The sequence below is a fragment of the Maylandia zebra genome, linkage group LG11 (assembly GCF_041146795.1).
Source record: "Maylandia zebra isolate NMK-2024a linkage group LG11, Mzebra_GT3a, whole genome shotgun sequence".
Classification (NCBI taxonomy): Eukaryota; Metazoa; Chordata; class Actinopteri; order Cichliformes; family Cichlidae; genus Maylandia; species Maylandia zebra.
This window is the reverse complement of record NC_135177.1, coordinates 32,622,698-32,637,415: the sequence shown is the minus strand read 5'-3', so window position 1 is coordinate 32,637,415 and position 14,718 is coordinate 32,622,698. Positions and strand designations below refer to the sequence as shown.

General features: G+C 39.7%; 1 protein-coding gene across 1 annotated transcript in view; it reads right to left on the bottom strand.

Annotated features, from left to right (window-relative positions):
* Nucleotides 1-14,718, bottom strand: part of dgkb (diacylglycerol kinase, beta) — an 80,627-nt gene that overhangs the window by 33,451 nt on the left and 32,458 nt on the right. The window contains exons 14-19 of the mRNA XM_004560186.4: nt 13,779-13,880; nt 11,158-11,231; nt 10,464-10,538; nt 8,171-8,256; nt 7,395-7,484; nt 4,188-4,348 (exon numbers count right to left, since the gene is read on the bottom strand). Coding sequence (XP_004560243.1) covers nt 4,188-4,348; nt 7,395-7,484; nt 8,171-8,256; nt 10,464-10,538; nt 11,158-11,231; nt 13,779-13,880 — 588 coding nt within the window. The remainder of the gene's footprint in view (nt 1-4,187; nt 4,349-7,394; nt 7,485-8,170; nt 8,257-10,463; nt 10,539-11,157; nt 11,232-13,778; nt 13,881-14,718) is intronic.

The window sequence follows — 14,718 nt, the reverse complement described above, 5'->3', positions numbered from 1 at the left end:
AGATGTTGTGTTTGTCCAACTGGATACATTTTACTAGTTTTCTGACTTTATGTGTAAAAACAACACAATAAAACACCAATATGACAGGAGTAGTGGGCCAAACCTTGAATACATGTATGACACATTCTTATGCACTGACCCCCTCACAGGTCTGATGCGCCGTCAGCTCACTCCCCCCCCTCACCCCCAGCTGCCCTCAAATAATTACCAATGTAAAAATCTGGCACCCAAATTAATACAGGACATGTGTAATGTCCTCTCATAGCTCAAAGTTTAGTCCAATTATGAGTGGGCTTCAGCGGTTTGATGTGCCTTTCACTACAGTGGAGAGTAATGGCTTTGACAGGAGTGCCAGGGTCATTAGGGCGACTGACTGCATTATGGTAGCGGAGTGCGCTCAGTGATTAGTTCTGTCTCTCACCCCTGGCCCTGATTGAGATCATTACACTTCACGTCACTTCCACATCCTCCCAAAGGGATGGCGTCATTAATTCTCAACCCAACTGGGCCATGGCAGAAGGTTAGGCTGGAAAAATTCAAGAAAAAGAAAGAAGAAGAAATACCTGTGCTGTGGGACAAGAATGAGATCAGAGAAAGTATTGTTCTTTTGTTCTTCGGTTACTATAACGCATTATTGGTGACTGACCAGTATCAGAGCAGTCAGTCAAGTTTAAACACCTCTGGCCTTTATTACAAGGGGACATAAGAAAGAAAGACAGGAAATGCACAAAGAGATGATGGCCAAAATCTGTCTGGTATGTGCCATAACCACTCTGCTTTTAGGATCCTCCAAATGGATCCTAAAATGAATACAAATTTAAAAGGACTCATGGAAATGACTTTCAAGCATATGTTGCCAGTGACAGTCATCGTCCGAGTTGGCTGCTATTGCTGATCTTTTGATTTCAACAGTGTCATTACAGAAACAATCTACTCTTCATCTGCATAATCTCTGAAGTAATTATTAGCTTGACTTGTCGCATAATCTTTAATGTAATTCTCTCATTCAACGGAAAGCAAAAAATTTGATGCAAACAAAATATTGTATCACACTCAAATCCATAGAGACCTCAAAGTCTTCTTAATCCCCCACAAACAACTTCATTTGTCATCATCGCGCCCACTAATCCCACCAACAGAGCAAAGACAATAGGGGTTATAATGAGTTTATGAACCAAAGATGTCAGGCCAAAGACGTTTTCTCTCAATGTTTGCTTCAACAAGAAGCAATCATTAAAGCATTAAAACTTCACGTTTTTTTTAGAGTACTGCATGTTTGGTTGACTGCACATACTAACATTAAAATCCACCACATTTTGAGCAAAATTATGCATCTTTATGTTTCAGTCACACAAGCGTAAAAACAGGATGGCAGCCTCCTTGCAACTAGGAAAAATCAATGGTAACCTGGTGACTACACTGAAGATTTCACTTAAGTTAAATGTTCAGTGAAAAAGAATGAAACCCAACTCTACGACTGCTCAAAGCTGCATGTTGTACCTTTAAAACAATCACAGTCTTGCCAGTGCAGAAGTATCAAAAATTTCTTGAATGACCACTTTTAGGTACCAAAAAGAGAGTTAACATCAGTTTCGAAGTTCGAAGCAAGAAATAAAAATGTCTGCCTGGCAGTTTGGGAAAAAAGAAGAAAAAAAGCTTTTTATCTTAACTCTTTGGGGGTGAATTTTTGTGCAGTATAACTCACTTTTTAAAATGCATTAAGAGTTAATGTTATGCATTGTTAGGTAACAAGTCAGTGTTGACACACCTGGCTACATGAATTCTGCTACTAAATTGTGTTACTGATACATTAGCAGCTACTTATGTCTGCATGATGCATGCATATAGGGTATTGATACACTTTGCTAATAAAGATAGCAAGTGTTAACTTTAGTTGACTTAGTACTCTACCCTCGCATTCAAACATAGTCACTTCTGACTTTGAAGAAAAAAGATCATGGTGCACAGTTGCAGCTACTATGAGAGGACACAAAACAAAAGATGGCTTCACAGTAGTAACAACAATCTTTTGTACATTCTGTGTTTTTTAAAAAGGCCCATTTGCATTTGGCTGAATGTTGTTTTTACCATCAACAATCTCCATTACAATCAAGTAGACAAAAATGTACCATTTTAACATAATGATGAAAAATGCTAATATATAAATGATATTATATAATTTGATAGCGATACATTTATTTTCTTGTTTGTGATCGCCTTTTTCAGAAGTCGATCTTTGAATGTTCACTTACTTGTTGTTTCTGAAAATGCTACACCAATAAATCTGACTTGAAAGTTCTCCAAATGAAGCAGCAGATGAAGTAACTTGTGTGTCTGACATTTATGCTAGGCTATTAATGCATTTGAACATTTGGATGAATGCTCTGGGATGTATTTCAAACTGTTACCACTTCCCCCTGAACACATCACCATATGTTCATCACTGTAGACAGATTACAGCTATTGTTCTCCTTTATCACAATGTTAACAAGACCCGTCCTCTAATATCCTCAAACATCGTCATTAAGAGCCCAGGGCTGGAGGTGTTATTCAACTAACATTTCTAGGGCCATGCATCACTTATGTCCCTGCCATGGTCTCTACAAATCTGACAAACCCGAGCGACTCCCTCCTCTACCACCTGTAAATGTCAATTACCATATTTCCCCCTGACATTTATCAGTAATGGCTAACACGAGCTACGTGAAATCAGTGTCATTATGGTGCTGATGGACAGGGGAGGTGCTAATGGATGCGTAACTTCATGCAAATACACAACAGGCCCTGTTTATCGATCAGAGACGGTAGAGGTTTGAGCACATCTCAATAAAGGTCTAACCACAATGTGATCACAACAAATAAATTGACTGATTAGGCTGTTACTGCATGTACTCCACTCGCTGTTCTACCTTCTGTATTCAACCTTCCAAAACAGTCAGAAAGAAGAATTATTGAGAGAGGAATTTTAATTTTAAGCACAGGAGTCCACACGTTAGCAGCTATTTCTATTTTTTTTTCTAGGTTAAATTGTCTACTGGTATCATTCTTTGTCTGAGACTCTTTCTTACAAAGACTGAACCTTCCTTTGGTGTGTAAGGCGTAAAAAGGTGCCATATTCACATTCTCTCAGCAGTGCACAAGTGATAAATTGTCTCCACTTACAGAGAGCCTTTACAGTATTTCAGCACAGCACTTTCAATGCTTCCCATTCACCTGTTTACACATGCTCACACAGCAATGGCCCTGGCCTCCCAGCAGAAACAGCTTGAGGTTCAGTATCTTGCTAAAGGTGAGGATCAAACTATCAACCCTGTGATTAGTGGACAGCACGCGAGCCCCACAAGGAAATTTTTATTGCAACTGGTTCATCGTTGAGAGTCTTTATTGTGGTTGTTTTTATTGTTTATTATTATGTCTTGCATTGTGATATAAGTGTGTTGAAGCCTTTACACCCAACCTGGGAATGCAGCATCTATATAAGTTAAAATTGTAATCGTATTATTAGTAGTATTTATATTTCAACACATCACTTTACACATTGAGCCTAAGGTTGAATTTTTGGTTTTCATTGTAGTTTTTTTTCCAGCTAAAGCTAAAGTACTTTTTAAACCCATAAAATCTTTAATTTTATCTTAATTTGCACATTGCCTTTTTCTTTTACACATCGTTCTTTGTTTTTATAGTCTTAGCAAGTTTACTTATTCATAGATTTTTTTTTTGTTTCAATCAAAAACAGTCAAAATATTTACGTTGCTGATTTTGATTATTAAAAATGTGTGAAGAAATAACACCAAAATCCCTGAGAATATGCAGATGCTAAACAGTTTACTGCTTTTTCTTTTGTTTGTTTCAACACGAGCGTCACATCTGACACCTAGAACGTGAGACTTACCCCAATCCCCTTCACAAGCAGGTGTTTTTGTAGTGAGAGGCATCATGCAATTGCTAAGCAACATGCAATTAGCTGCCATTTGTGTGTGTGCAGAAACAATTATACATAAAATCAAATACAAAGACTATTTACATCTAAATGTATTTAATGTGGACATCATGTTTTTTTCTTCAGCACTAAACACTATTAAATACTGTTCAAAGTGAGAAGATCTGACAAAGGGTATTACATCAAAATCATATAAAATACCAACAAAAGGTATCTTTGCACCTTATTGTCTCAGTGTTCAACTTACCACTCCAATGGAAAAGTAGTTGTTTATAATGCTGTAAGGCACTGGGTCCCCTCGCTCTTCCTTGTCTGTGGGTGTGACATCAATCTTCCAGCGATCCAGCATCACCTCTGTACTGTTCTCAATGTCCCGCAGGATCTTAAGGAGGCTTTCGCCCTCATAGCCTCAGGAAGAATAAGATGAGACAAGTGAGATGTTAAAATGGGTCTAGAATATCTCGTGCCACATGACTGACACTTTGCAAACACGAAAATACAAGTGAGTTTCCAAATAAGTTTTTATACATGTATATGGACAATTTACTTCCAGTATTACTCAATTTTGTTACTTATACTTAATGATTTTGTTATTATAAAATCCTTGGGTTATATTGTGTTGGACATTTTTGTTTGGTCTTTATTTGGTATTTTGACCTATGGTGAAAAAATTACGTCAGTTCACAAGTGCCAAAAACGGCATTTCCTTTTGAGGCTGGATCCAAAGTAAGTTAAAAATAGCCTCACTTACAGCAGAAATAAAATGTCTACAGCCTAGTTGGGAAAAAAACCCCAGTTCTGGTCTCAAAGTTTAATTTCTATATTCATTTCAAATGTGAACTCCCCATATATCCCCATACCGCAGACCACGGCCTCTCTGTGTGAGGATCTAAACGTATTCTACGCTAGATTCGACACAGCGAACACCATGAGACCGGACAGTGTGCGCACCGCGGATGACGTCAGTGCGCACACTGTGTCTGCTTCAGGAAGGTGAACGCACGCAAAGCTACTGGTCCGGACGGGATTCCCGGCCGCGTCCTCAGGTCATGCGCGGCTCAGCTGGCTGGAGTGTTCACGCACATCTTCAACCTTTCCCTCTCTCTGTCTGTAGTCCCAGCCTGCTTCAAAATGGCCACCATCGTCCCTGTACCCAAATCCTCCACCATCTCCTCATTGAACGACTGGCGACCTGTAGCCCTGACCCCCATCGTAAGCAAATGCTTCGAGAAGCTGGTCAGGGACTTCATCTGCTCTGCACTACCCGACTCACTGGACCCTCTACAGTTTGCATACCGCCACAACAGGTCCACTGATGATGCCATAGCCCTGACACTACACACTGCCCTGTCACACCTGGAGAAGAGAGACACGTATGTGAGGATGCTGTTTGTAGATTACAGCTCAGCATTCAATACCATCGTTCCCTCGAAGCTGGACAGGAAACTGCAGGATCTAGGACTGAGCAGCTCCCTCTGCAGCTGGATCCTTAGCTTCCTGTCTGACAGACGCCAGGTGGTCAGACTGGGCAGCATCACCTCATCCCCCATCACACTGAACACTGGTGCTCCACAGGGGTGTGTACTGAGCCCTCTCCTGTACTCACTCTACACCTACGACTGCACAGCCACTAACAGCTCCAACATCATTGTGAAGTTTGCGGACGACACTACAGTGGTGGGTCTTATCACCAACGGTGATGAGACGGCTTACAGGGAGGAGGTCAGCGCCCTGACCCACTGGTGTCAAGACAACCATCTCACCCTCAACGTCGCAAAGACAAAGGAGTTGATAGTGGACTTCCGGAGGTGCAGAGAAGTACACACCCCCATCACCATCAACGGCGCTGCTGTGGAGAGAGTGAGCAGCTTCCGGTTCCTTGGAGTACATCTGGCTGAGGATCTTACGTGGTCAGTACACACAAACAAAACAGTGAAGAAGGCGCAGCAGCGCCTCTTCTTTCTCAGGAGACTGAAAAGATTCGGCATGAGCCCCCGCATCCTCAGGACCTTCTATCACTGTGCCATTGAGAGCATCCTCACTGGATGCATCACCACCTGGTACGGCAACAGCACCGCCTACAACTGCAAAGCTCTCCAGCGAGTAGTGCGGTGCTCTGAACGGATAATTGGAGGTGAGCTTCCCTCCCTCCAAGACATCTACAGGAAGCGCTGCCTGAGGAAAGCGGGGAGGATCATCAAGGACTCCAGTCACCCCAGCCATAAACTGTTCAGACTGCTTCCATCAGGAAGGAGGTTCTGCAGCATCCGGTCCCGTACCAGCAGACTGAGAGACAGCTTTTTCCATCAGGCCATCAGACTGCTGAACACGTCATAGACACCTCAGCTTCACTACTGGAACTTCAACATTATGCACTCCACACTGTATATAAATGCCACTTGTTTTGCACATATTCAACTCTGTATATTTTATATATTTTATTATTATTATTATTATTATTATTATTATTTTTATTTTTTATTTTTTATTTTTTATTTTTTATTTTTTATTTTTTTACTATTTAATTTGTAAAAATGTGTATACACACACACACACACGTAGGAAAATATTTAGTATACACATCCAGAAATGCATACACTATTATATATTGTACATATATTTATTAGTTTCAGGTTGGCCATTCTTGTATTTTGCTCGTTTGTGTTGTTGTGTTTGCACATCTCTGTTGCTTGTGGGGCTCGCACACAAGAATTTCACTCGCATGTGCTGTGCCAGTGTGCCTGCACATGTGATGTGACAATAAAAGTGATTTGATTTGATTTGATTTATAAATAAGTATTTCTAGAGATGTAGCAGCTTTGAATAAAAACGGCCAAGACAGCATTTTTTTAATGCTTGTGAAATATAGAATACAAATCTATAAATTCCTGAGCAGTAAAACAGACTAACACACTGTGTGGGCAGCTTTGGCTACGGTTATTTATTTATTGTTGAATGTGCTTTATTTAGGTGATATTGGTCTCTGTACAATTCTCCAATACATCCACCTCAGCTGGTCATGACAGATGGCTGAGCCTGGTTCTGCTTGAGGTTTTTTCCTGTTAAAAGGGAGTTTTTCCTTCCGCATGTCTCTAAGTGCTTGCCCATGAACTCAAAGCAGTCTCTTAAAATAAATAAATAAATAACATTTTTTTCTTTGTTTTATACAATTGAATATTTATGTATTTGCCTGGAAAGTACAAAACATGTAGACATCACTCTGGGCATTCCACTGTTTGCTCTATTTAATCAGTTAATTTGCATATTATTTTTAGAGCACCAAATAAAGTAATTATTAGTTTTAGCCACATTGATGTTCCAGAATAATTAGAGCGTTACAAACAATATTAACACTGGATTTCTAATGCAGGACATTTATACCTCTACCTTTCACTACAGCAAAGGGATGTGAGGCCATGTTGTTGACTGTTATGTATCTGTTTTCTGTCAGTACCTCCTCCCCATCGCAGACATCTTGCCAGGTCGTTGCCCGTGCCAAGAGGAAGTATACACACAGGGGGGTTCTTGTCCAGGTTGGCCTTATCTAGAGCAGCAGGACAAATATCACAACAAGATGTGAAACAAGGCCAAACCAAGAAAACAAACTCACTGCAAGAACTTGCAAAGAAACCATCAAATCCCTTTTTCAGCCCAACTAGTAATACTAGAAGTCAACATGAATGTCCAGTTGTACAGTCTATTTCAAGAGGCACATTTTGCCTGACAGTTATTACCTCTCTTTGTTTTGATTGATAAAAAATTGAGGCAATTTTTGAGAGCCCAAACAAGTAACACATCTTCAAGACCAAACAGAGAAGGCCGGGTGTTTTTTTTCCCTTCAAATGATGACTAATATGTTGTTTTCCAACTCACGTAATCATCCCATTTTACCACCTCTGAATACACAGGCTTGGATGTAATGAAAGTGTTCATATACAACCCATTTATTATGCTTTACCATTTCAGGCTGGACAACAAGAGTGCTGCAGCCTTTGAAAAATAATAAAAACAAAGGCAATTTTGCCAAAAAAGGAAATGGGGTGTTTAAGTGCTACAGTACTATGTTTATTACTTTACAGGTAACTGAATGCAGTATGTGCACATGTACTGTAGCACCTCAGAAGGCTTGCAGTTTTTTTTTTGGTTTTTTTTTGGAATGAACATGAGGACCAAATTCTTGGCAAAGTTGTGACAAAATAAAAAAAAATTGAAAAGTAGCATATTCTGTACCAATGAAGTCCAGGATCCAGCCCACAGTGCCATCACCTCCACAGGCCAACACTCTGAAATCAGGAACATCTCTGAAGAAATTCAACCTGTAACAAACGTCTTACTTTTAGATGTCTTGCACTGGTTACAGAAGATATCTTTTATCTTCAGTTTTCCCTGAAAATAATTGAAAATGATTTTAAAAGTGAAGGTGCATTAAAATGTCTCTTTTTTCAGTCTTTCTTGCGTTTAAAATTCACATGACACAGACACAGTGTGCATATTATGAGCATATTTTTGAGCCTACTGCAACAGCACACTGCTTCACTGCAAACCCCCATCTAATCCCACAAAATAACACATGTCGCATTGATAATTATTCATTCAGTGAGCTAGCCTGCCTGTTCGAGGCCTAATTGGATCATGACAGGCAGTGTTCAGTCCAACTTCTTCCGTTCCTTCACAATAACAAAGCCCTAACTGAATGAGCCAGCCTCCAAGCCTCGTATGGCGGGTAAATGATTCGCTCAATTACTCTCCAACTGGGACCACAAACCATATTAGACGCAAAACAGACGGCCGCAAACATGAAAGGCAACTTTGGGGATATTTAAATACCAAGAAACAAACACTTAATTTGCTGTAATTGCATTATTGAGGCAGCTAATTGACAGCAGTGCGTGCGGCTGCCTCGGCCTGCAGTGTCCGACGGTGACCGTTCACCCTGCTAATGTGTGCTGCAGTGAGTACACTTGACAAAATATTAACAAGGTTAGAGTAGGAGAAGGTCATCTGGAATGTTCTCAACTCTAGGAAGAAGCCACGGATTCGACCCCAGACTGCAGAGGAGAGGCAGGTGACGCTTCAGCCACATCAACAGAGAAACAAACAGTGGCCACAAGGTCAGTCCCTAAAACTTGGGAGTTGCGTTGGCGCAGTGAAAGCTGTGCCAGTCTAAACCTCGTGGAGGGTTTTTTTTTACCCTGTGAGTGCTGCTGTGTATTTATTTTTTATAAGACACAAAGATTCTGTTTTCACATCTAATCAAAGCCAAACAACGTGGCAGCACGATGCTGAGGCATTCCTGTGTGTTTAAACGCTGCTGGACGCAAACAGCAAAGTGGAGGAGCGTTGTGCATGTAAATCATCCATTCATTTTCTTAATCACAAATGTGAACCATAGGAAACCTGGAGCTGCCCACACCACCAGCCTGCAGTGAGCTGCTTGTCTGTATGCGCGATCACATGTGGTATGGCGAGCGTTTCACCTCTCTCTATCCGTCAGTCACTTGTGTCACCAGCTCTGCGTTCAGCCTTATGCATATGGAGTCGCTGCTCGTCAGCATGATGCTATCGTCTCCAGGATTTGTTATGTGTGAACTCACCTCATTTGTGTCTGTTCTGTCTGAGGGAACCGAGTGAGAGGTTTAATGCTACAGGCCTCTCTTGCATGTGATGGTGGTTATTATATGTGGGCAACAACCGAAAACACTACTGGGTGTGTAAACAGAAGGTCATTAGCTGATCTGATTAGTGAGGTAACAAACAAAGGGATGCTTTTAGATTTTGTGTTTTCCCTATATTTTCTTCTCCTTTTATAAACAGTTCTTTCAATTTTTCCACAATAATTTATATAAAAAGACAATTTTCTTAATGCAAAGTAACTTACTACAGATACTGCTGCCAGTTATAAAGCTAATAAAGAAAAATTAACACATAAAACAAAAAATATAAAACTAATGTGAATCTTTATTTTTCCTTTTTTCTTGCTTTGTTTATACTATAGTCGTTATTATTACTATTTATTATTTTTTCCAGTTCTTTAGATGTATCATGGCAGTTGTTTTGGGATTTAATAATCTAAGAGCAGTCATGTTCACTTTTTTAATTCCATTAGAAAACAATACTCTGATTTTCATGAGTACACTGAAACAGCCTTTTCATTTCTGTTAAGGCTGCTAATGTGCTTTCTGTGTTTATCTGTGGTTATAAGCTACAGTGTTTTTAAATATAATCTTTTTTTTTAAACACAAATCATTTTGGAAAATATCTACCTGCTTTTAGGGTTTAGATCTTAGATTGATAAAAGGGCTGCAGATTTTTCCTCTCGTGTCTGAAACACTTTAAAAAAGCAAACCTCAATCGTCATATGAGTGTGAAATTTGGATGCTTTAAACATTAAAAAAAGTAACCTGTGAAAAAATATATTATATTGACATTTAGCTTCTTTCATGGAAATAATACATTTTTAAAACGGTATCTCACACTACAGATGTGTGAGATATCACTAAAGATGATCTGGTCAACAACGTACCCTGGCATGGGTCCATTTTTAGCCAGGTTGTAGACTTGTCTTGGGTTCAGAAGATACTGGAACTTTCTGTAAATCCTACAGAAGAAATAAATAAAAAAAATAACATCGGAAAAAACTAAGAAGCAATGCAAATGTCGCTCTCTCAAACATCACACATTCGTTTCCACTTCAGGGAATTTAGCCTGTTAAGTGCAAATGCAGTCCAGGGTCCAATCACAATGTAACGAGGCAGTGGACTGGGCAGTGGGGTGGGACATACCCAAAGTCCCCTTGAGGAGAAACCATTAGAAAGACTAATTCATTTTAATTTCAATTTCATTATATCAACTGGCTGAAGTCATATTTTGATCTCATAATTTAAACAAATGAGGGCCGGAGTAATAAGGAGTGAATGAATATGTTTCAGTAATAACCCAATTAGCCCTGGGTTAAAGAAGGGGAACTAGCCAGTGACATGACAGTGAGAAGGCTGTCTGAAGCAAGAGTGTGTGTGTATGTGTGTGTGAGAAAGAAAGAAAAGAGAGCTGACGGCAGAGGCGTCCAGTGCTTTAGGTAAATGTTATTTTGTTTTTATTTGACTGAGCAAGCCTAAAGCACTTGGTGGCCAGAGGCCACGCTGTTGCCTTCCCTCTGCGGCTGAGGAGCGGGGCTTTAGAGGCTTCATGTAGCATGTTGAGACAGATTGTGTACTTACCTCTCTCCCTGCTTCCCCCCGCTCTTCGGATTGACAAACACCAGCAGAGGATGAGTGCCCTCTATTGTTGTGATCTGAATGGGAGATGTCAAAACAAACTGTTGGTGCTTGGAGACTGCAGGATGCTTCACAGGAATTCACTTTCAAGCCATATCCCTCAGAAATTTTGCCAAGTATATACAGCACTTTCAAGGCATGCCAGTCATCTGATTCGTTACATACTGCAGTTTTCCTGTTACCTGGCTGGGATAATGTCTGTGTGTGCTTCATGTTTCTTCGCCTGAGTAAAAACTTAATCTTGGGTTAATTATAATGTCTAATTATAAAGGAAGAGCTGTGATGGAGATTTTAGCCAGTATCTCTGAAACTACATTATACACTATCACAGGTCCCTTGATTTTTGAGGAACTGATACCTTTATTTTTCAAAGAAACGTTGTTTTGCTTTTTTATTGTCAAAAAAAATCATGTATTCATTCTTACTCAAATAATTCAAGTAAATATAGTTTTTCACCGCAGGCAAGTCATTCTCAAATTTACGCCGACCCACTCATTGGATATTCAACCAGCAGATGAGCATATGACAAAGGATGTCCTTCATTATTTTTCCCCCTGGTTCATTTATATCTTTTCCTCATTTTGCTTCATGAGACAATATCTCTGTTAATACTTTTACTACGACCTCATAACAACCGCTCCATTTGAACTTTTTCCCCACTAATGATGATGATCAAGAATAGGTCAGAAAATGATGAATAACATCTCATTTTGAAATCCAGTAGGTTTGTTTCATAGGTTCTAGTTTTCTGTTTTACATGTTTTTTAAAGTAAAAATTGGAATGAAAATGTAAAATTCCACTGCAAAATTTTTAATTACAATTTCTTGCAGTATCTTCACTGTCCACCGGTGGGCAATTGCACCACCATTGTAGGTAATTAATACATGTGAACTACAGTGGTTAGAAGCTCCAGGTCCAGGACAATTAATCAGGATTGCCTCAAAATGAACTACAGCATCTGTGTTTTTGGCAGCAATAAATAGAATAGCATAGAAAGCATTTATTGTCGTTACACTACGCAAAACACAAGTGTGGCAGTGCCACTCCTGATTGGTGAATTAAAGTCACAAACACATCACTCACGGAAACAACTCACCTTACGTTACAGAAGCTAATTCATGTTCTCTTTAAACATTCTGACAATAACAGACCTCTACATCAAAGACAAATAAGCCATATCCTGCTTGATGTTTGAGCATCACTTTTTGATATTTTTTGTCTTGTTTTGTTTTATTTTGGGGGTTTTGTTGACACCAATAAAATGTCAAGCTGACAACAACATTATCCTTAAATACTTTTAAATATTATTTTTAAAGTTTGGGACTATTAAACTCAACTTTTGAATGCTCTGACATAAAAAACAAGAAGTCCTCTATCTTACAGTCAGTCAATACTCAACCTGATACCAAGTACTTATTTGCGACTGCTTTCTAATCAGCCAGACAGTTTGCCTTGAGTGACATGAGAACGGATTTTCCAGTGTCTCTGAGTGGTAGTGAATCTGTGGACAGGCAGAGCCTGCGATGTCAGAGGCCGATCTCACAAAGCGCCACATAAACAAGCTCTGACTCAGCGGCCCCCGTTTGAATTACCCTTCCTGCAGTTAGTCTGCAACAACTCGCCCAGTGCTCTCCCTGACACAGATGAAGCACTTAACTCCCCCTGCCTGCTATCCCAGCAGGCCAAGGGTGAATTAATGAGCTCCCTGTCCAGTTCAGAGTGATCCATTACTTCCTGTAATTATAAATAATAATCTTGATTATTACGCTGGTTAGCCAGCGAGGAGCATAGATGGATGTGCCTGGGATATGATTCATCATATTTCTCTCTCATCCACGCGTAGACGTGCAGTCGCCACAGACAGCGGCAGGCTTCCATCGCCAACATGCTGGCTGACAGATATTAGAGAGCATCAGGCTGGACAAGGCTCTGCCATGGGATACTGATTACCAGCAGGGCCTGCAGAGTCCCATCATACAGAGCTTCATTTTAAAAACTCAGTATTCATGAAAAACGGTTTGATTTCTGGATGGGACCTTAAAATAATCCGACTGTATCCAATTTATGGCTGTGCAGAATTTAGCAAGCAAGCTTTTTAACATGTATTTCAGTTACTCTTTGTTTTTATTTATTTCAAAATGAGCCTATTTCTTGGCATCCACAAAACGTTTCAGGTCATATAACCACTTATTCTGCACCTGCACCCCAAATAATCGGACTGTCGTATGTTCGCTTGTTTGTGAAGTGAAGACTTGTGCTTTCACTGGATTAAAACAGATTTTTCCAACTACTAACAGATTTTTCAACTTTTGTAATTTTAAAATAAATTAATGAATCTGAAAATTAAGGGTTTCTCAAACCCCCTCTCCTCATTGTGGGCCTTTTCAAACTGTGAAGCATAACCTTATTATCAATGAAATATCTAAAAACAAATAAAATACAAAAAAACAAACAAACAACAAAGCACGAATTCTGCATTCACTGTAGTATGGGATTGTGATTAGTAAATAAAAACTATAAAAAAATATTAAGGCACAAAACTGTCAAATGTCTCGAGTACAACCTGCAGTCCTTGGCCATCGACTGTGACAGAATTGGCTCTCTGCATCTTTCCTCTGCCTGACTGACTTGACCGAGAGTCCTTCCTCAGTGTAGACTGTCTTTCCTGTGGTCAAAGGTCACACAATTACAAGAGCTTTGTTTTTTTTCCCTGCAATTAAATATATATATATATATATATATATATATATATATATATATATATATATATATATATATATATATATATATATATATTTAATTGCAGGGAAAAAAACAATGCTCTATATACACATGCATATGTATATATATATGTATGTGTATATATATATACATTAGGGGTGCAACAATACTCATATCGATACAGTGCTTTCGGTTCAGTACGCATATGTATCGAACAATACAAAATTTCAAAATTTGTAATTTATTTTATCAACTTTTCTTCTGATGATGCTGTCTGTGTTGAGAGCTCAGTGGATCTGCATTCAACTACTCCGCCTAGGCTGCACTGTCGAGCGCAGATCCACTGAGCACAGCACAAGCTAGCGAGACAGAAGTTAAGGTCGTTGCAAATGGCAACTGCCTAAATGGTAGCCGAAATTAAACCTCCCCACCATAAAACAGTATGTCAGATGTGCCACGCAATGCTCAATTACATGGGTGGGAACTAGTGCGTTGGCGCAGTTAGCTCGTTAACGTGTTGACGTCCAGCCCCATGCACGGGGCGATCCGCGGTAACTCGTTAACGGAGATTTGCCGCGTTATGGCGTTAACGTCATTTTAACAAGATTAACGCAGACAGCACTAGTGGGAACGCAACGAATATGACTGCACATTTACGCCGACATCACCCTAGTGCAAAGACAAGTGGATGCAGACAAAAACAACAAGCACGCATGCTACAAACTTTACCCGAGTCATTTAGACAGCCGTTAGCACGTGATTCTCCTTATGGGGACCTGATA